Source organism: Chiloscyllium plagiosum, unplaced genomic scaffold, assembly GCF_037043375.1.
Source record: "Chiloscyllium plagiosum isolate Xiang-an unplaced genomic scaffold, Cpla_swu_hap1 HiC_scaffold_39, whole genome shotgun sequence".
Classification (NCBI taxonomy): domain Eukaryota; kingdom Metazoa; phylum Chordata; class Chondrichthyes; order Orectolobiformes; family Hemiscylliidae; genus Chiloscyllium; species Chiloscyllium plagiosum.
Genome location: NW_028270177.1, coordinates 25790564 through 25813054, shown reverse-complemented (window position 1 = coordinate 25813054; position 22491 = coordinate 25790564). Strand labels below are relative to the sequence as shown.

General features: G+C 37.6%; 1 protein-coding gene across 3 annotated transcripts in view; it reads right to left on the bottom strand.

Moving 5' to 3' along the window:
- Positions 1 to 22491, bottom strand: part of lrrc28 (leucine rich repeat containing 28) — a 62739-nt gene that overhangs the window by 7837 nt on the left and 32411 nt on the right. For 2 of the 3 annotated variants that reach the window (XR_006309494.2, XM_043677523.2), the window contains exons 7-8: positions 13928 to 14030; positions 7529 to 7701 (exon numbers count right to left, since the gene is read on the bottom strand). Coding sequence is in view for 2 of the 3 variants with exons in the window: in XM_043677523.2 (XP_043533458.1) it covers positions 7529 to 7701; positions 13928 to 14030 (276 nt within the window). In the remaining variant the exon portion in view is untranslated. The remainder of the gene's footprint in view (positions 1 to 7528; positions 7702 to 13927; positions 14031 to 22491) is intronic. The other variant, XM_043677526.2, reaches the window with a different exon arrangement.

The window sequence follows — 22491 nt, the reverse complement described above, 5'->3', positions numbered from 1 at the left end:
TGCTAAGGGGTAATTTTTTCATGTAGAGTGGTGCGTGTATGAAACAAGCTGCCAGAGGAAGTGGAGGAGGCTGGTACAATTGCAACATTTGGACGGCATCTGCATGAGTAGACGATATGAAGGGTTGAGAGGAATATGAAGGGTTTAGAGGGATATGGGCCAAATGCTGGCAAATGGTACAACATCAGTTGAGGATATCTGCTTCGCATGGATGAGTTGGATCGAAGCATCGGTTTCTGTGCAGTAACACTTTATGACCACTACCTTCACATTCAATCATTCTGTAGCTCATGCCAGAACACCAGTACACAACAATACAGCATAGATTTCTTTAAAATTCAGAATCTGGATAGAAAACCATTAAACTTTGCCAAATTATCAATAACTTGAAGGATGGTGAATGTGTAAAATTATAAGCACACATGTTTTGTTCAAGCTTCCTCTAAGGATTGCCAAATTCACATATAAAAGGGAAAATCTAGCTTGACCAACCTTTTGAATATTCTGATGAGATCAGAAATGATTAACAGTAAAGCATTAGCTACAAGTTTTGGATTTCTAAAACGTTTTCAATAATGTACTCCATAATTAACTAATGGATAAGATCGACATGAAATGTTAACTCTGATTTCCCTCTCTCCTCACATGCTGTCAGATCTGCTGAGTTTCTCCAGCAATTCCAACTCCACTTTCTCCAAAAGCTGGCAGAATGGATTGTTGCCACAAATTCTGTTGCATGAATCGACCCTCTATGAAAGATGGTCCCATTTTTTTAATATATTCGGTATATTAATTGACAGCACCAACTTTCTGCTTTAATAGAGATTCTACTTTTCACCCTACGTTTTACATACTTTAAAACATGGCTACTCTGCATCAGATGCCCAACTTCAACGGTTCACTTTTAAACTTAGCATATAAATTCACTCCGATCATAAGAGTCATATAGATGAATAGCATTCACCTGATGAAGGAGCGATGCTCCGAAAGCTAGTATGCTTCCAATTAAACCTGTTGGACTATAACCTGGTGTTGTGTGATTTTAAACTTTGTACACCCCAGTCCAACACCAGCATCTCCAAATCATGACTTTTTGAATGTTGTAACTGTACCGGCCTCAACCACTTCCTCTGGCAGCTCATTCCATTCAGACACCACCATCTGCGTTAGAAAGTTGCCCCTTACGTCCCTTTTAAATCTTTCCCCTCTCACCTTAAACCCATGGCTTCAAAGATCAACTTTTTGTTTTGGGGGTGAGGGAAAAGGAAAAAAGTTGTTGGAATCTCAATACTGGGGAGAAGTGCAATGAATTACAGGAGAACATTAATAAACACTCACATTGGACAGATAGTTGACAAATAAAGTTCAACACATATAACAGCAAGATAATTGATTTTAGAAGAAGAATATGGAGGTCTCTCATTACGTTAAAGGTGCATGTCTATATCAGGTCAAGGAACAAAAGGATTTCGGACCACAAATACATCAAACGCTGTGCCAAGGTTAGCAAGGCCATAAAAAGTACAAACCAAGTACTAGCTTTTATTTCTAGAAAGACGGAAGTGAAAAGTAGGATAGTTATGCTAAACATGTACCAAACCTCATTTAGACCACACTTAACTTTTTCTGGTTTCCATATGATGGAAAAGATATTTAGGGGAGACAATGGCACAGTGGTAAAGGAACTGAATGATTAATCCAGAGGCTAGATCAGAGTGGTGCTGGAAAAGCACAGCAGGCCTTCTGATTAATCCAGAGGACCAGGCTAATACTCTGGGATCATGAATTCAATTCCCAACATAGCAGCTGTGGAATTTAAACTCATACATGGTAGGAGGGAATAAGTGATTAAGAGTTATGCTTAGATGAGATGAGGCTAAAGTGGACTTAGTGTTGCTGTCAGCACTAATGAGTATGAATGTCCACCTATGAAATTCCAGTTACTGGCCATGGGTTCTATGGGTCCTTGTGTGATTGATGAGCCTGATCCTAAAGTCGATGTTGCTCGGAGGTGGAGTTGATCCTTGGCCTCAGGATCACTAGCATTCCTTCCTCGGGTTACTTTCCCATACTCCCTCTTGCTGATGGGTGTTCTCATACAGGAGCTTCCTCCAAGTTGGTTTCTTCTGAATGAGGGTTGCCCCGGCATTAATGTCTACTTTTAATTCTTGAGGTAAACCTTTAAGGAGTCTTTGAAGTGTTTCCTTGGTCCTCTTCTCATTCGGATGCCTTCCTTGAGCTGGATGAAGAGCAGTATAAACACCAACATAGGCAAGTTGAGCCAAATGGTCCATTTCCATGTATGAATTTGCTGCTATGTTGGGAATTGAATTCATGATCCCAGAGTATTAGCCTGGTCCTCTGGATTAATCAGAAGGCCTGCTGTCCTTTTCCAGCACCACTCTGATCTCGCCTCTGGATTAATCATTCAGTTCCTTTACCACTGTGCCATTGTCTCCCTTAAATATCTTTTCCATCATATGGAAACCAGAAAAAGTTAAGTAAACATTAGTAAGCAATTAAAAGAAAGCAGTGGGCACTACTAGGCCAATGAAAATGCAGGAGATACTTTTCAGGTTCACCTGCCAGCACTTCAAATATATACTATGCATTGCTCAATGCTTTACATATATAGAGTATACGTGCATAAATGATGTGCTCTTCACCCACTGTAGATTAAACAAATAAATCTGTGCCCTGTAAACTTTTGTGCATCTAGGCTTTTCTCTCTGATGAAAAATCAAATTGGCAGTCACACAATTTACAAACAGAATCATCCAGATTACAAAGCAAAGAAAAATCAGTACAAAGTAAACAATATATAAATTACATTTGAATAATAAAAATACTTTAAAATATGCAGAACATGGCAAATTCAGAAAATGTGTAATATTTGAAATATGATAGTGTAAATTTCTGTCTACCACTTAAAAAGCATACAGAAACAAAAGCATTAATTTATCATGGGTGGAAAAAGATCTGCACAAACACAACATATCAAAACCACATCTGCAGGCTTTTAACTGGCCTTCTGACAAATCAAACTTCTAATCGCCAATTTAAATATCAATGAACCTTTTCATTAATTCACTCATCAATTGTCTATCAGTTGTAAAAGGTCACAATTAGCAAATATATGAATACTCTTTATATATAGTTTAGCATACTTATCCGTGTAATCAGTGCACCATCTTAGTTACCACAAGCAATCCTATGGGAGATTTAGCATTGTATTCCATAGGAATGTGAACTTGGCGATCTACCACATTTCAGACAAAATGCACTATAACTCATATCTCTAACTTTAAATATGGCCTAAACTTCTTCCACATGACTGGCCGATAAACAAACCGGTTTAATGTGATTCAAATGTATTAATTATAATTTGTCAAATTTCTAAGAACAAACAGCCTTAAAATAATCAGCCACATAACTCTCCAGCCCAATCTTGACACTTTTGAAAAGGATTAAAAAAAAAGTTATTGCTACATGAGAAAGATCACATCTAAGTATATTAATTTCTTAGAAACCATTCATTTCAGTACTTCTCGAGACATTGCTTCCAAACTTTTATGGAAATAGTTATCTCTTCCCCACCTTCACACTAATAGCTCAATATTCAACTTGCAACAAATGGTGATGGAACTGTGCTATTTGCACAGTTATGAAATTGTACATTTAAAATCAAATACTGCAATTGTTTGAAATTAATTAATTGCTTGAAAATGTATAAATGTTGCCTTACCAACTCAGTTTGCACTGCTGGTGCTTGCTTTGCTAACACAAATCTGCAACAACTCACATAATATATAAATCCCTTAAGGTAAGAAAAGATAGCAAATATGTCACAGGAGTTTTTGAACAAAATTTGACAAAGCCACAAAGTATTCAGGCAGGTAATCAAAACCTTAGTAAAAGGTCATCTTTTAAGGTGCATCTTAAATAAAGGGAGAAAGTGTGCAAGAGGAGAGGGCAAATGCGTGAATGTGTGAGAGAGACTGACAGCCAAACACTGCTGATATCTCAGAGTTGTACTCTTTCCAGTTCTACCTCAAGTGTATGCTTAAATAATGTAGCAGTCATTGAAGATTATATTTACTGTTTTGGATGATTCATCAGATTCACTCCTTTATATCCTGCATAATACAAAGACATACAAAATGTAAACTTAAAGGCGAGGTTCAATTTTCCTGTAGATAAACTGAACTTTTTCAGGGGTTTGTTATTCCATAGATATGCAAATCGTACACATATCAAGCTCCTCCTCTATTCTTCAGAAAGGCTGCACTAAAATTAATATTTGAGGTTTTGTAATTTTCCAATTATCATAGCCAGACTTAAAGATTTTACTAAAATCCAAAGGATGAAAGCCTGAAGAGGCACAGTTGCAGATGGCAATTAAGTGCCTATCATAGCTCCCTGGGGCAAGTAAAAACAAATGCAGTCTGCCCTAGTATTGCTCAGTTAAAGCCAGATGAGAGAAAACTATGTCACATAATCTAAACTATTATCCATCCATTTGCCAAGATGACCTATAACCTCCTTAGTGTTGTTTTAGCAGCAAATTCGGCCTTGGATTGTGAGCTCAATAACTTGGGTGAGGTAATGCTTGAAACTAAAAACTTTTCAATTTCAATGGTCTAAAGTAGTATACATCTTTATGTTTCTTTTAAGAAAGTTCCATATCTGCAACATAGTGTAATGCATGATGCATTTTTAAAATTCATTCATGGGGTGTGTGTATCACTGGAAAGGACAACATTTGTTGCCTGTCCCCACCTGCCCTTGAGCAGGTGGTGTTTAGCTGGCTTCTTGGAATATTGAAGCCCATCTGGTGTTGATACACCAACAGTGTTGAAAGGGAGGGAGTTCCAAGTATTTGTCCAAGTGGTACTGAAGGAATGGTGATATTGTTCCAAGTCAGGCTGGTGCACTGACTACAGGGAATCTGGAGCTGGGAATGTGTGTGTAAGCTACTACCTTTGCTTTAGTAGGTGGTAAACACTTTGCGTTTGGAAGGTGGTGTGTTATTGCAGTACACCTTATTAGTAGTATACACTGCTGGTACTGCTGGGAGGGAGTAAATGTTTAAGCTGCAGGATGGAGTGTTGATTTCTAGCATGCCAACCACGAACACAATTTGACTTTGATACAGATGTGACTTATTACAAAGTGTAACCACATTATGCAAAATGTCAGCTTATACAATCAATTAATTGAATTAATTTTTGGATCATTAATACAAGCACATTTGCTATTTTCTGCCAAAGGCTAAGAATGATTGGGTCTCTTTGGATAGGAGTGTGGAAACAGAATATTTTGCAGCTCTGCAAACGTGATTCAGGAGAAAATACTCTGGAAGTTGCAAGTTTTTTCCAGGATGACCAGGTTTTCTGGGAGTGGGGCTTGGCAATCCTAGAACAAGTGCAGCAGGTACTGGGTGTGAAGTGCAGCTGGACAGAAGACCTACCTCAATGATCCAGCTATGAACTGGAGATTTTAACAGAACTAATGAAACAAAAGAACCCCCCCACCCCATGCACTATTCATATCAATCCATGCCACGTTACCTCCAGCAAACTCATACCCGTCTTGCATTCCATGCCAATGTAGGCCCAAACACCATGGGTCCTAATAGTCTCTGTGCCTCTGCTCACACCCAGGGCCCTTTATAGACTTGTTAATAGTGCCAGCTCATACCAAATCATCACCCTTTCCACTACACTTCCTATTCCAATTCACCCAGTATCCATCATGTGCAGAACTCAGCAGACATGCTGAGATAAAATAATGATCTAAGCGTCCACAACATTGTTTCCTTTTAAATAAAGTCTCATTCATGAAAAAAACCCACTAAATTTACAGTCCTTCAACTACATAATCTCTTTCAAGAACAAACATTTCATTCAATACATAATCCTTTAGAAAAACAGTGGAATATCTCACTTCAACCAAACTGAAATTACAGTCATCCTGGTCTGTTAATGGAAGGGTTTAAAATCAGTTGTGCAGAATTAACACAGTAATGGACATCCCCAGGCTTATGTCATCAAACAGAGTAAAACAGCAAGCATTCTATTACAGGAGAAATCTCAAATATTTCAAAGGGTAGGAGTTTTAAATGCATTGACACTTGACAGTTGTATTTGAAAATTCCTTTGGACAGTTGCCTTTGTCAAGTTCAATAAGCATGACAGTTGATGTGTTTATGCACTTCTTACCCACATTCGTTTCTACCTTTAACAATTGGAATGAACACCTGACTGCCCCCTAAGATGTCGCAGGGCCATATTTAAAGGGATACCTTACCTCTATGAAGAACTCTGCAGAACCTCTATCACACACATCTGTGTTTCACACAGCCAGCTCATTAAAATCAGACATGATTGGAGACAGACACAGATTTACGCAGGCAGCTTGCATGAGAAATACATGAGCAAAACACGTCCTGCCTCTTATAGATGCTAAGTTCAATTGTTAAGGAGCCCTTTAATTTTCGGCCTCCTCCATCATTTTGCTATGCAATCGGAGGGACTCTAGGTTTTGCAAAGTTTAGGATGCGTTTCAAGAGGTTGTTAGAGTACATGAGAAAAGGGGTCTGATATCCACATTTCCATTTTACTATATACCCTCAACCAAATTACTGACCTCTACTGTATTCTTTCCCTTGACATGACAACAAAGATCAAGAACTTCAGATCTGTATTAAAAGGAAAAGTCTAGTATGTTTCATTTGTCAAATGTATCAGTTCGCAGTGAGTCTGGTGTATTCTTTGCAACGTATTTGACATGGAATCAATGCAGGGTGTGATTCCAGAGGAAGGCTCCCCAGTGGCCAAGTGGTACTTGTGGAACTTTTCCTTAAAGAGTTAAAAAATCACACAACACCAGGTCGTAGCCCAAAGAGGCAGCATGGGTCTCTAATCAGCTCTGCAGCCAGCTGACCAGACCATTAACACCTGAACAAAATTCCATCCAGTTTCCGATTTAGAAGTTGGTCATCAAGGACTGAGAAAAGGAAGAATTTCTTCACTCAGAAGGTGACGGAACTTGGGAATTTTCTTCCAGATGCTGAGAGGGATCAGTTAGTTGTTGAATATATTCAAGGCACATATTCACATATTTCTAGATATTGAAGATGTGAAAAAATAAGGAAATGGTACAGTAAAATGGTTTAGAGGTAGATCAGACACAAGCAGCCAAATGAGCTACGCTTGCTCCTATTTGCTATGTTCCTAAATAAATATAAGCAAATTGAAATAACAGATGAAACTGGATCTAGCTCCTATTATTTTAAATACACTAATTGCTTTTATTGGTCTTAAATGTTCACAAAAAAAAGTAATGTGTTGAGAATATCCAGTAGTCATCCCCAGTTCCTAACTAACAAGCAACAACGAAATATGTTCTTTATCTTAAACGCACTGTGATGATTCTGTAGCTTTTAATGTTAAAATTAAAATAAACTTTACATTTTCTTTCAGACATGAAGCTGTGACCATTAATAGAAAGAATAAGTTAGACATGCCTTTCTTAGACGTGTGGTAAAATTTGTAGATGGTCCTCATAACCATTTCTTGAAGTGGTGCGACAGTATCATTTTCTGTTCCTATTGTCTGGATTTCATCAGGTACAGTAATGGTCAGCTGTCTGTGGGTGAATGAAAGTTTCACTTCTTCATTTTTCAAAGAGGAACCACAACTGTGGTTAAATAGGGAAGAAAAACACACACCCAAAAGTCATTGCCATGTTAGAGTTACCATTGTACATGACACCACAACAACCTTTGATCAAAAGTTTTGCTATTGTACTAAAGTGGACACATTTCCAAACATATTCTGCAAACCATGTGCTTTCTTTTATTCATTTATGGAACGTGGTGTCACTGGTTGGGTAGACATTTTCTTTCCCAAATTCAGTAATGTTGACCTTGCCATGAGTCTGATTTCTCTTTACACTAATGTTAATAATCTCCCTTTAATTTCAACATAAATATTTTAGGAGACAAAGGCACAACAAGTATGGAATGAATAATTTTACATCAATATAAGCATATTGAAATAACCAATGAAACTGGATCTAGCTCCCAATATTGAATGAAGGGTGCCAGCATTCACTACATTTACTCACAGGATGATTACGTGATTTACAGTGCCACTTACTGGAAATTAGTGCAGTGGCATTGACAGGAGCTCTCAAAACTGTGTGAACTAGACCACATCATCCAATTAGACTGAATGAAGACTTAATGAGATATGACATAGGGTGTGTTTATTTCCATGTTAAATCAGATAGGGAAAGTGAAAGGTAGGGAGGGAAAGAAAAATTGGATTCCAAGAAAGATAAAGTTTATTTACAAACTTAAGGAAGGAGATTCCTCACTTATATGAATTTTTACTGGGGAGGGGTATGAGAGGGCATTTACCAGAAAAGAAGATTTATCGTTCCATAAGCTTATTTACACGAGAATGGACAAACAGTAACATTTTCTGGCAAGTTCTAACTTAAAGACAGAAACTGAATCATAGTAAACAATTAAAGGATGCCATAAAGTGGAATATACATGTATATAGTAGCTGTGTGTGGCTGACAATGTGGACAATACCAACTGACTGCAACAGGTCAGCGAACAGAATGGACAGAAAAGTGGCATCTGAACCTAATACAGAAATAAGAAGTGATGCAATCTGGCAGAAGGAGAAAGGGAGAGGCAATAGAATAAACTATACAGTTCTCAGTGTATGGGGACAAATATATCAGGGAAGAGTGGCATTAGATGCAACATTTGAGGTGGCACAACATTTTGAGATGTTGTCAAAGAAGAGAATGTCTTGAACTTCAATAAACAAAGGTATTGAGCATAAAGGCAGAGTTGTCACACAGAAACTGTTTCAAGCTCTGGTTAGCCTTCAAGCAAGGGTTGTGTCCATTTTGATCACCACACTTAGGGAAGAATCTGAGCGTCTTTGAGAGGGTGGAGAGGATATTTACTAGAATGGTTCCAGGCAATTTTAGCTACAAGGTTAGGTTAAAAAGTTGGGGTGGTTCTTTTCGAAGCATAAAAGATTGGACGGAGATCTTATAGAAGTCTGAAATTAAGACAGTGGCAGATAAGGTGAGCTACAAAAGAAAAACTGTTCACATTTGCTGACGGTAAAAGGACTATGAGTCACAGATATAAAAAGGTTTCAGCTTAGCGACACAGGAGTCTGCATATCATAGCAGATTATTTAGAAATATATAACTTGGAGGTGTCGGTGTTGGACTGAGGTGGACAATGTTAAAAATCACACTAGACCAGTTTTAGTCCAAAAGCTTTATTTGGAAGCACTAGCTTTCGGAGTTCCGCTCCTTCGTCAGGTGGTTGTGGAGGTTAAGATCATGCTCACAGAATTTATAGCCAACGGAGTACTGTGTCATGGAGATGTGATACAGTAAACAATCTTAGGTTAAAACTTTCATCTCTTATAATGGGATATGCTGGTTTCTGTTCTTTGATATGTAAATCCCAGAACTTCTTTTAAATTACATTCTCAAGATTAGCTCAGCTTTTTAAACAATAGGTGTGAAGTCTGTCTGTGTCCCAATGCTGTGTCAGACTGACAAACCCTCTGGATAGTTTTAGAGTTTTACATGGATTCATGATGTTTTTGAGCAAAATAAAATGTAATGTAATTCTGCAAAAACAAATCCACCCCATAAGCTTATATGTGTGTGCATGTAGGAGCGACAGACTGATTGTGCATGTAAGTGTGTGGGTGTGAGTGCAAATGATACAGTGTGTGTATATATGTGTGTAAACTCAGTTAAGTGTGAGAGAGAGTATGATGGCTGCTTGTGAGAGTATGATGGATGCGTAAATTGGTGTGAGTGCAGGGGATATATGTGTGTGCATGAGAGAGAGCTTGTGTACGAGGGTGGGTCTGTGTGGGTGTGAGTGTGTGTCCCTCGCTCATACACAAGCTCTCTCTGCAGACCCTCCCTCATACACAAGCTCTCTCTCTCATACATCCCCACATTCACACCAACACACGCACCCTCTCACACATACCCCATCACACTCACTCACTCTCTCTCTCACACACACACTTAGCTAAGCTTACACACACTCTACCACGTGCACTCACACCCACACACTCACATGCACAATCAATCTGTCGCTCCTACATGCGCACACATATAAGCTTATGGGGTGGACTTGCTTTTGCAGAATTACATTACATTTTATTTTGCGCAAAAACTCCAGGAATCCATGTAAAACTCTGTAAAACGATACAGAGGGTTTGTCAGTCTGACATAGCATTGGGACACAGACAGACTTCACACCTATTGTTTAAAAAGCTGAGCTATGTTGAGAGTGTAATTTAAAAGAAATTCGGAGATTTACATATCAAAGAACAGAAACCAGCATTTCGCATTATAAGAGATGAAAGTTTTAATCTAAGATTGTTTACTGTATCACATCTCCATGACACAGGACTCCATTGGCTTTAAATTCTGTGAGCATGATCTTAACCTCCACAACCACCTGATGGAGCGGCGCTCCGAAAGCTAGTGCTTCCAAATAAAGCTGTTAGACTATAACGTGGTGTTGTGTGATTTTTAACCTAGAAATACATAATATGACCAAGCAGAATCAGTATGGCTTCATGAAGTGGTCATCATGCCTGACAAATTTACAAGAATTCATTGAGGAGGAAACAAGCAGGATAGATAAAGCTGAAGCAACAGATGTAATATATTTGAAATTTCAGAAAGTATCTGATAAGGTATCACATATTAGTCTACTTATTAATATAAGAGCCCAGGTACTAGAGGCAGTATGTCAGCACGGACAGAAGATTGGCTAATTAATAGAAGACAGAGAGTTTGGATAAGAAATCATGTTCAGGATGGCAATCTGCAACAAGTGAAAGGCCACAGGTATCAGTGCTGGGGCCATAATTATTTTAATTATGACTTCGATGAAGAAAATGCATGTACTGCAGATGGCACAAAAATAGTTGGGAAGGAAACTTGTGAGGATGACACAAAGAGTCTGCACAGGAATATGGCCAGGTTAAGTGAGGGGGCAAATACTTGGCTGATGGAATCTTGTGAGAAAATGAAAATGTTTGCATCTTCATTGAATGAATAAAGCAGCTGAACGTTATTTAAACTGGCAAAGGGAAATGGTCACACATTGAAGAAAGACATAAGGAGGGTAGTGAATCTGTGGAATTCTTGAGCACAGCAGGCTGTCTAGATTTGGTTGTCAATTATATTCAAGGTTGAGATAGAATTTTAATCAGCAAGGGAAATAAAGGTTATTGGGAAAAAGCATGCAAGTGGAGTTGAATGTTATCAAATCAACCATGATCTCATTGAATGCTGGAACCGAGTTGATGGGCTGAATGGCTTACTTCTGCTCTTATGTCACATGATTTTCGGAAAAGCTTTTATCTAAAACAATGACCTGGAATGCACTGAACATGAGAATGGTGTAAGTGGAAATGAACAACTATTAATATAAAATAGCAGTGGAGTAAAATAAATTTGCAGGCTAAAGGAATAGAGCTGAGCAATGGGACTGATTAATTTCTCTACAAAGAGAACAGTTTTGGGTGAGCCAAACAGCCTTCTTCTGTGTTGTACTGACTCTATGACTCTTGGGTTTAGAGGATAATTCATGGGTAAGTATATTAACTTCACACTATTCTGTGCATTCCAAAGTCAAATCTCCAGGCACAGTTCCATTTTCATAGAGTTTTCACAGGAGCAAAGATCCTCAGACTGCAATTTTCAAACCAGAGTTAACTGTGTAGGTGCAGTTTTCAGACAAAGCTATCTGATTTGCACTTCAAAAATAATTATTTTCATAGCAAAATTTGGTCCAATATAAAATAAAATTACACACCTGTTTATTTTGTACCAATGACCATTCTGCAGCCAGTACGTTTGAACACTCACCAAAAGCAGATAAATAAAGTAATTCACCAACTAATGATCTGATTCATTAAGCAACTGAAAAGCGCATGGAAAGCACTATAAATCACTTGTACCATGAAAACAATAATGTTATAAGCTTTTGTTGCATTATGGATAGGTTTCAAAGTGAATGCTCACATACAACTCATCTGTCCTTTCACCTCAACATGCAAGTTAGACAGTTAACTCACCAAGGAAGAATTGTTTAGGAGGGTACATTTCAATATCAAGGTCCTCAAGATTTCTTGTGCTCCACAGATCTGAATGGAAGTCACATTCATGCCAGAAATATCTCACTTTGTTTTATTCCACAGTAAACTACTTCTCAACTTCTGGTTCTTATGCCAGCAAACTTGTAAAGAGTATTTCTATAAAAATCTACCTTTATTTACAAGTGACTTGCCTGTTGGATCATCTTAAATTCAATTCAGATTAATTGTTGGGCAAAAATTAAAAAGCACATAAAATGGAAAAGTCATGATCTGCCGACTGTGAAGATTAAATATGTCTTTTGTTCAGAAAAGAATCATACAATCCTGATTATCCTCCACAGGCAACAATCTCCAATAACCCAGAAACATGGAACCGCAATAAACAAAGCAAGGCAGTAAGTAATGATCTGGGACTGAATAGCAACACATCTTTTTGCTTTTATGTTTTTAGAATTTTAGTAGAATCCTTTGTCCAAATTAAACCTTTAGATTTCCCACCAGGAAAGTAGCAGGTAAATAAGGGAAATGATGATCCTCAGCTTCAGGCAACATACGCTCAAGTTCCTATGACATGTCTTATGACCTCACCTAAATCCCCTGCCCACATTACTCCTGTATATTACAATTCTCTCAATACTGATCCCCATAACGCCATGAACATCATAAAGAAGAACAAACACATCAAAGGAAGTTGCAAGGCTGAGATAATTAATGCTGAACAAAGAGACCTTGGAGTGCAGGTTCATAGCTCCTTGAAAGTGGAGTCGCAGGTAGGTAGGATAGTGAAGGCGGCGTTTGGTATGCTTTCCTTTATTGGTCAGAGTATTGGGTACAAGAGTTGCGATGTCATGTTGCGGCTGTACAGGACATTGGTTAGGCCACTGTTGGAATATTGCGTGCAATTCTGGTCTCCTTCCTGTTGGAAAGATGTTGTGAAACCTGAAAGGGTTCAGAAAAGATTTACAAAGTTGTTGCCAGGATTTGAGGATTTGAGCTACAAGGAGAGACTGAACAGGCTGGGGCTATTTTCCCTGGAGCGTAGGAGGCTGAGGGGTGACCTTATAAAGGTTTATGAGAGGCATGGATAGGATAAATAGACAAAGTTATTTCCTTGGGGTGGGGGAGTCCAGAGGTAGAGGGCATAGGTTTAGGGTGAGAAGGGAAAGATATAAAAGGTATCTAAGGGGCAACTTTTTCACACAGAGGGTGCTACGTGTATGGAATGAACTGCCAGAGGAATTGGTGGAGGCTGGTACAATTGAAACATTTGAAAGGAATTTGGATGGGTATATGAATAGGAAGGGTTTGGAGGGATATGGGCCGGGTGCTGGCAGGTGGGACTAGATTAGGCTGGGATATCTGAACGGGTTGGACCGAAGGGTCTGTTTCTATGCTGTACATCTCTATGACTCTATGATTAAAATACATTTAAATTTACAGAATTTTCCTTTGTGTAGGTATCCACTAAAAACAAATTGCCCATTTAAGACCTACATATTCCAAATCTCCAGAATATACTCCTGCTGAGCATAATGGTTGCAAACCCATTTTGATTGTTTTTGAACATCAATTGCACAGCATATACTTACTTTCACAGAATGTGATTACTGCTACTGATGAACTGTAACAATTGCAATTTGTTTTCAGTCTGTTAAAATGACATTTTGCTCTTAGCAATCTGTTCTGTGATACTACTAATCACAGTGATACACTGATGCTGAATATTAAAATTCTAAAGTTGTCCTTACCCACTGTGACCAATAACTTTGTTGTATAGGTACGATGGTAGTCCATATAGCTGAAAGTTGTTATCTACATACACGTATTGTAGTTCTGGATATCGCCCTAGGTCTTAAAAAAAAACACAAGAATGAACCAAAGAGATTGCCATTACAGAAAGTTCTTACAAATAATGGTGAACAGCAAAAAAATCGTACGTTTAAAGTGAGAATTTAGTTTTAATCAGAATCATTCTGGTTATTCTGAACTGAATCTTTTCAGACAACTGTTGAATGATTCTTCTGTTTTGATGTGGTTGCTGGCAAGACAGTAAATTTTCCTCTCTGCAAATAGAGATTCCTTATCTTTAGGTATTGATTTTCATACTTTTATTACCCTCAGTTGGTTTATTTATTTTGTTTATATTATGGAATTCAGAGATACATTGCAGGGGGAGAAAAAGCACCAGATGCAGATAGAGGCGGACAGTGGTTCAGGTGAATATTCTGTGGCATGGCCTCAAATCCAAATCAGTTATTGACCATGTTATCATATGCAATGCTCTTGAGTGAGCACAAGACTATGGAGGGTTTTTCCTCACTTTGTGTAAGAACCTGTTGCTCATTTCAATCTGCAGGATTTGTGAAGATGCCAGATGTGAAGATGTTGATCTAGAAACTCATTTACAATGCCTGAGCTGCCCAACAACACTGTAGCAATAGAAACCTGTGGTCTCTTTGGTCATAGTTACTAACTCCATGAGTTAACAGTTTAGAACTAAAATATGCTAGAGAGTAAACAATATTTGTGTAAGTAGAGACCAGTGCAAGTTAGTAAACACGTGGTCTCGGAATCAGGAAGAAGGACCAATTTAAAAAAAAACGGCTGTTGTTAAATCACTGAGACAAAGTTACAGAAACAGGACCTGAAACAGTACAAGAGTCATTCTGATGTTCATGTGATAGTTCTGACTATATTGATATCAAAAGCACTGTAACCAAGGTTTTCAAAGTGGCATATCAATATGCTGTCAAATTGCAAAATGATTTCCTCCAAATCAAATTATTCAGTTCAGAACATCAAAAAAAAATTAGCATTTCATTAGATCCATGGAGGTTATGAATAATTAGGCTAGAAGGGACTTTAAACTTTACTATGTCCAGGTGAATTGTGGGCATGGCTGAATTTAGTTTAGAACACTTGGCCCATTTTCTTAGCCAGTACTATGCAATCAAGGAGAAAGACTTTAAACTGTTATTTATTTTACAAGTTTTCTTATGGCTCCAAGAACCACAATAATAAAGCTAACATTAATTGTTAAGGTGATTCTTCAGTTGTTTTATATAGATGCATGAAGTGCGCCACCTTAGCATTTAAAATTTCAGAAGAGGGGCATGGATAGGATAAATAGACAAGGTCTTTTTCCCTGGAGTGGGGAGTCCAAAACTAGAGGGCAGAGGTTTAGGGTGAGAGGAAAACATTTTAAAAGGTATCGAAGGGGCAACCTTTTCACGCAGAGGGTGGTGAATGTATAGAATGATGGAGAGGAAGTGATGGAGGCTGGCACAATTACAACAATTAAAAGGCATCTGTATGGGTATATGAATAAGAAGGGTTTAGAGGGATATGGGCCAAGTGCTGGCAAATGGGACCAGATTAGGTTAGAATATCTGGTCGACATGGACGAGTTGGACCAAAGGATCTGTTTCTGTGCTGCACATCTCTATGACTCTAAAAATAGAAAATCACTTGGGCCAAACTACCTTCTTTCACCAACACTGAGCTTTCAAAATTGCATTAGCAATTCCTGGTTCATTGACAATTTTCATGTAACAATTGAAAAATGGTAGTCAGGACCTTTTCTGTCTGTTCGCTGAATGATAACGTAGACCAGAGGCCAATAACTTGCCCATTTAACGTTCCATTAAAATCTTTTTTTTAAACTTATTCTACAATTATTTCCTCTCCAGCAGTCTATCTACTGGATGGATTCCACACCTCACAGCTAGATTTTAGTATTTACAACGAAGGCCTAGAATTTCTATCTTTTATATTTAAAAGCTAATACTAAGTGCTTAAAAATTGCTTTCTATTAACTTACTAGTCATTTCAGCTCATTCAATCCCCATTTTAACTTCTCCATTGCCCTTCTCTATCTGATTTTTAGTAATGCTACTCCAATTTTAGTCTGCACTTTTTGGATTTGTTTACTTTGTCATAAAACCTTATTCTTAAAACCTCCATCATCATGCAACAAATCTATATTGTGTTTCAGCCCCGCTATAATTAGTATTCCTGCTCTAATCCATTGTTCTTTGCCAACTGATCTACCCAGTTAAATTGGGCCAGATCGTTTCCTATCTCTATGTACTTTGCTTTTTGCCCTTTCACTGTTTCTATAAGTGCTCTTTGTCCCTTTCTGTTTTCACGCTAAATGTAATTATGCTGTGACTGCTATTTCTCATTTTACTTCACTACTCACAATAAGTTAATTGTCCACTTCACTTCGGTGAGTGTGAAAGAACATAGGAATAGACATAAACACATTTTACATATTCAGTTCAGCCCTGTAGTTTCTTTTCTACATTATACACTTTGGTGCATACTGTTAACAATGAAGTCTTCATATAAGACCTCAAAATAAGTGGAATGAGCTGGCTGATGCAGCATATCTACACTTGGAGGGGATATGAATGTTCTGAGGCTCAAGAGAGGCCATAATGCTATTTGCAAGAAAAATGTGGGGTAGGTGTACAACAAAGGGTTAAAGGAAGAAAAGATTTTGCCCATGGTAGTTTTATAGGAAATTTATGACTTAGGTTTTGAAGGTAAAATTCTAATTTTGTTTGCACTTTGAAAGGTGTGTAAGGAATTATAATTGTTACTGTTTCTCTTTGGTTTACGATTAGGAAAACTAAAGGTTCCCATGACATCAATGGAGAATTTTAAAAGTGAACAGAAAATATTAAGGCTAAAAATATGCATAAATAGTTACCTAAAAAAAAACTAATTACAATCATCAGTGCTTTAAGAGTAGAACATGACGCTCATGGATATAAAACATGTTATGAAGAAATAAAACTTTAAAAACATTCCAATACAGGAATTATACATGGTTTGATCTTGTCCAATAGTTACGCTCTGATGAAATCTTTGGAGATCTACAGAAACATCAGCTTCAAACTTAGTGTTTTACATGCCAAAATCACATTAATAAATGGATAGAAACAAACTGTAAATGATTATGGTATAACTGCAATTCATGTAATTTGAATTATTACTAAATTTGGTCCCAAACATACGCCATCTCTCTAGCTTTGGCAGCATTAATGGTGATAAACTATAACAATGATAACATTTGGTTTGTGATTGCTCCAAGCTTTTAAGACCCAGGAGATAATGGAGGGGAAATATGGCAAGGAAAGGTGAGATCATATTTCTCTACAAAAACTCTCCTCTGGAGAAACAAAATGACTACAGTAAGTGATATTTGCTCCAAGATGAGATCTTACACATCCGTAGGTAGACTCCAAAAACAATTATACCTCAGAGGATAGCTGTAATAAAATAAACACATGAAAGTCCCAGCAGGGGAAAATAAAATCAGCTTTGTGAACTTATTAGAACAGCAGTTTATAACCAGGGAATAGAATAAGATGGAAGGAAAGCTTTCAGTATTATGGTGCAATTGAGACAGCGAGTTAAAGACTTGAGGAAATACTAAACATGAGATGATGGCCAATGCAGCCCTCGGGGAAATGTCTGAATGGAGAAATCAGTGACTAAAATCCAGAGTACTCGAATACATTTAGCTGACTTCATACTTTGAAGGACACTATTTCCCTGAAAGAAATTGAATGACGTTATTAATACCTCAGAGATGAGAGCTTGGTTGTACTAGGTCTGGATCCAGTGTTTAATTAATGAGTACAAAATAAAAAATGTAGTTTCTGAACCAAGTGAGATGACATTGCCTCTAGTTAAAATATCCTCCAATATTTGGTGGAGGGAAGTAATTGTAAGCTTGCCACAAATTATATTTGAGCCCAGAGTCTTTCAACCTGAAAATACAATATTAAGGACAGCAGGTGACTGAGTCCCTGTAACAATCAAGGCAACAGGCACTGAATCTTTTTTCTTCTTCATATTATGAAACAGCCGTAGTGAAAAAAAAAGTCATGATGAGCAGGTGCAGTGGCACAGCATGCTGGAACTCTGACATTCTGTGCCACTTTCAGACAGGATGTGGATTTGTTCTTTCATTCGCCATGTGGTGCATTCCGTGCTGTTGTGGGAAGGTACAGAGCGAATGGCAGGTGCATCCTCCTAGGGAGGGAATAAACCTGATAGAGTGAACCGACTGATGTCTCCCCACCTTGTAGCTACTCCTATGTATATAAATCTGGGGCATTTAATTAAAAAGTTATATAATATATTATACATATATATTTAACATATGCATATCATTATAGATATTTTAATATTAAAAATCACTCCCATCTGCCACAGTCTGATGTCACATTCTTCAAACTGGCTAAAATAAAGAACAGTCTCAAAACTTGTTCTAAACTGGAAACTAAACCAACCAAATGAAGTTAAATATTTGGTCATTCTCAATACCTGTCAGGAAGCTGGGAAAGGGCCCAAATTAAGGCTTCAAACATAATACTATGAAAAATTTAGGTACTTTGCAACAGGATTTATGGAATCTAAAAATGTAACAGCAAATTTTTTTTACACTATTTTTGACAAGAGCTATCCTTCAAGATTTCAACCTTTCACAAAAGTATAGAGGTTTAAGTGATATTTTTCTAACAGATCTGTCTGTTAGCAATTCCTTAGATTTACAATCGGAGTACACAATGCAGAGTTTGCCAGCATACATCAAGATTACTCTCCTTGTTTACAATGTGTACACACTATTCTCTCATGCTGCAACACAATTTAATTTCTTTTCCTTTCCAAATTATTTTAAAACCCGCCTGGGAGATGATTTTTCAACAGCTTTATTCAATTAAGGGTTTACATTGAAGCAAATATCTGCTTTTTTTTCGATTCAGCGAAAATGCCTGTGTGTTAGCACTTTTTGTTTACAATACTGTACTCCCAGGAGACCAGAATAAAAGCAAAAAACTATCCACTGCTCAAAAAAATACATTTCATTGAAGCCTTTTGTCTAATGCTCCACAAGACAAATTACAAGAAAAAACAATTAAGCCAAAACAAGTTCTATACAGTAACATACAAGAGTGCTGATTGATTGACAAGTGGACTTGTAAAGGCATTGCCATGGAGATTGCACCAGTTGATAGTGACTGACAGTTAACTGCCAAGCTTAGGTTAGATTTTAAACCAGGTAAGGTTCACTTGATTCGTCAAGAAATAACCTTGAGAAATGAGTTGGACAGTGGTTGTTATCAATTTTGTTGAGTTGAAACTGACAGTGTGTGTATACATTCTTTATGTGTGTAAAGAAGATAGCCTTGCAATTAATATATGCACCATTACATGCATGTGCACAATAGTTTGAGCTTAACAGACAGTCCTGGATTATCCTTGAAAAACAAGTGCCATATAACATTTGATCACCAGGTAAAGCTAGCTGTGTAAACCATTACGCAACAGCAAATGAGCGATATTTCCCATTAACAAGATGCTATCAAGCCAAAAACAGTTTCTGCCTGTCACATAAATGAGTTTTGTGGTTTATGAATTTCAGTGCCAGTATGTTGCTAGTTATGTAGGGCCTATGTCCCAAAGGCTAGTGGAGTGTATCAAACAGCCTATCCTTTCAGCAGTTCATAACCATTATAGAGATACCTAACCATTCCATCTTGGAAAATGCACAACACAGTGTCCAACATGAGATCTAACTCCACACTTGGACATCTGCCACATAATCTTGAGTGTGCAAAAGATTGTGCTGACACCGATGTTAAGATAGTCAGTCATGCTCTTAGAATGGTGCGTTACCATGCACTGGAAGCTACATAAATTAATACACAGGACTCTGTTATTTCATGTACCTTCAACTCAACAGAACAGGTGACAGGTATTCACTGGCTTATTTCACAGGGCTGTGTCTTGACCAGAGTCAACATGCTTGTCTTAAAATGTCAACAAAGCCCAGGAAGTTAAAAGCTAACCATCACTAACTGATGCATTCTTCATAGCAACCATTTGGCCAACCAATCAACACTCTCCTCTAATATCATAACTGCAGATTTTCCCTTTAAATTGTTCTGAGTGCAAGATGAAAAGTTTCGATAAAATCTCTTTTCTCAGCAATGTATGCCCTTTTGTTTCGTGTCACACAGACAATTTAGTTAATTGAATGGACCTGTTAATTTTTATTTTGCATGCAAATTAGTTTAAAGGAGCCGCTTTGTGCATGACCTGTGCAAGAACTTTGTTGCATCGGGCGTTGTGCAACCATGCTGGACATTTGTATGTCTATAAAATTCAAGACATTTGCTTGATTAATAGCAAGACTAGCAGCTCAAAATGCTTATTTTTGTTTTATTCGTTCATGTGATGTGGGTATTGCTGGCATTTATCACCCATTCCTAATTGCACTGGAAAAGATGGTGGTGAGCTACCTTCTTGAAAACTCCAGTTCCTAGGATTCTGACTTGAAGTGATGAATAAATTCTGTAAGGAGTAAAGGACTGATTTTAAGTACACAGTGATGATGTTACTTTTCATAAAAGAAGTTGAGATTGCGGGATCTTTTCATTAAAGCATTGAGAGATAGAATTTCTACACATGACATGGTGGTTTGAGGCTTAAATTTCTCTCAAGAATTTCAGCACAATATTTCTGATCCATCACTGCAAGTTAAGCAAATATTCAGGATGTATATGTAAATGGTTTATAATGCCACCTCTCGAGTTTACATCAAAACTATGTCAAAAGCTAAAATTTTCATGCCATTATCAAGTCAAAGAAATAGTCTTCAGTCCTATCCAACTATACGACGATCCTTAAGATTTATTGAAATCCAGTCAGTTGTTTGTGCACTTTAAAAATCCTGAACTTCATCCAAAACTCTGGAAAATCAAGACTTAATAAGGAAAAGAATACAATGGGCTAGATTTTCCCATTTTTAGGCTGCATCATTGTCAGGAGTTTCACAGTCAGTGTTCCATCAGTGTTCTGATCTTTCTCCGCTATTTCCTGCTCCTCATTAGTTATGCAACCAGCCTCTTTGGCATTCTTCTGGTGACATCATATGGCAGGAGAGGCAAACTTCCTCATGCTACTGACCAGGTGCACACCATTTCAGACGTAGAAAGCCAGGAACTTGGAATCCAATACAGCCCTTCAGGACTTCACTTAGGAGCTTAGGGACACTTGTGACTTGCATGCTCTTCCTGGTCACTTTGAGCACAAGTACACACAGCCATCTCATACACGTACACAGGATACAAACTATAGCTCTTAACTTGTAGAAAACTAAATTGAAATTATCATTGGTTTAATCTAATTTGGTCAACCACACATGCTAATACCACAATGAATTTTATCATTTTGTGCCCCATGGTTTTCATTAAAACTGTTTGGGTCTTTCCACTTCAGTTTGGTTGTTGGGCATGTCAAAATTTATAGGCATTTCATCATTGTTGCAATTATGACATAAGAAGCATTCATATCTTCTGACAGAGATCTTTTGATAGTTTCTGAGCAATGTTGATGCTTGCCAACTCAACAGGTTTGTTAGATAAAGTGATTACACCAACTGGCTGTTGCTCTGAAAGCTCTGGACTAAGTTTGATTTGATATACCTCCTGTGACGATTGTAACTATGCAAATAACTTTTGAAGATTTATTCTGATAGGTATTTTAATGTCAGATCGGTGCTCAGTACTTGTTTGCAAGGCATATTTAGTCTTGAGTACCTTCTTCAGGACAGACTCCTTCTTCTACTTTAGTTTTTTGCTAACCCAAATTTCACCACAAGTCTTATTGAATAAATGTTAAATGTTAGCAAATATTATGAAGTCAAATGAGTGTATGTTCACTTTAAAGTAGAGAGTGTTTTCTGTATTTTTAAGTAAACTTAAAGTGCAGGCTCAGCTGCCTGAAAGTAATGGCTGGGAAGCAGGCTGTTCCAAAATAAATACATGTTACAATTGACGATTAAATGGATACCAGAGTTTTGGTTCTTGTTTTGACAACAATTCAAATTTAAGTGATTAGTTTAAATTATGTTCAGGTTACTAAAACTCAATCGAGTTTGAATTTATTGTTTTGACAACATCGGACCAATGACAAGAAATGATGTTGGGGGGACTTAAGCTTGCATTGATTATGGCATACATTTGGGAATTCCTTGTTTATGGAAAATTGCAATTCCCAATCCCTGCCACGAATGGGGTTCAACAGTTTACCTACACCTGGCAGCGTAGGGTAGACACATGCTGATCCATTCAGTGTAGTGCGCGTGCAGCCTCGGGCATTTTTGAGCATCAGAGACTTGTTATTGCTCAATCTTATGTGGGTGTATGCCACTTGTCCCTCCAAGTTGGAAGTTGATCGCTCGGAGTTCACATAACTATTTAGCGAGTCTCGTTCATTATCAGAATTAACAAGA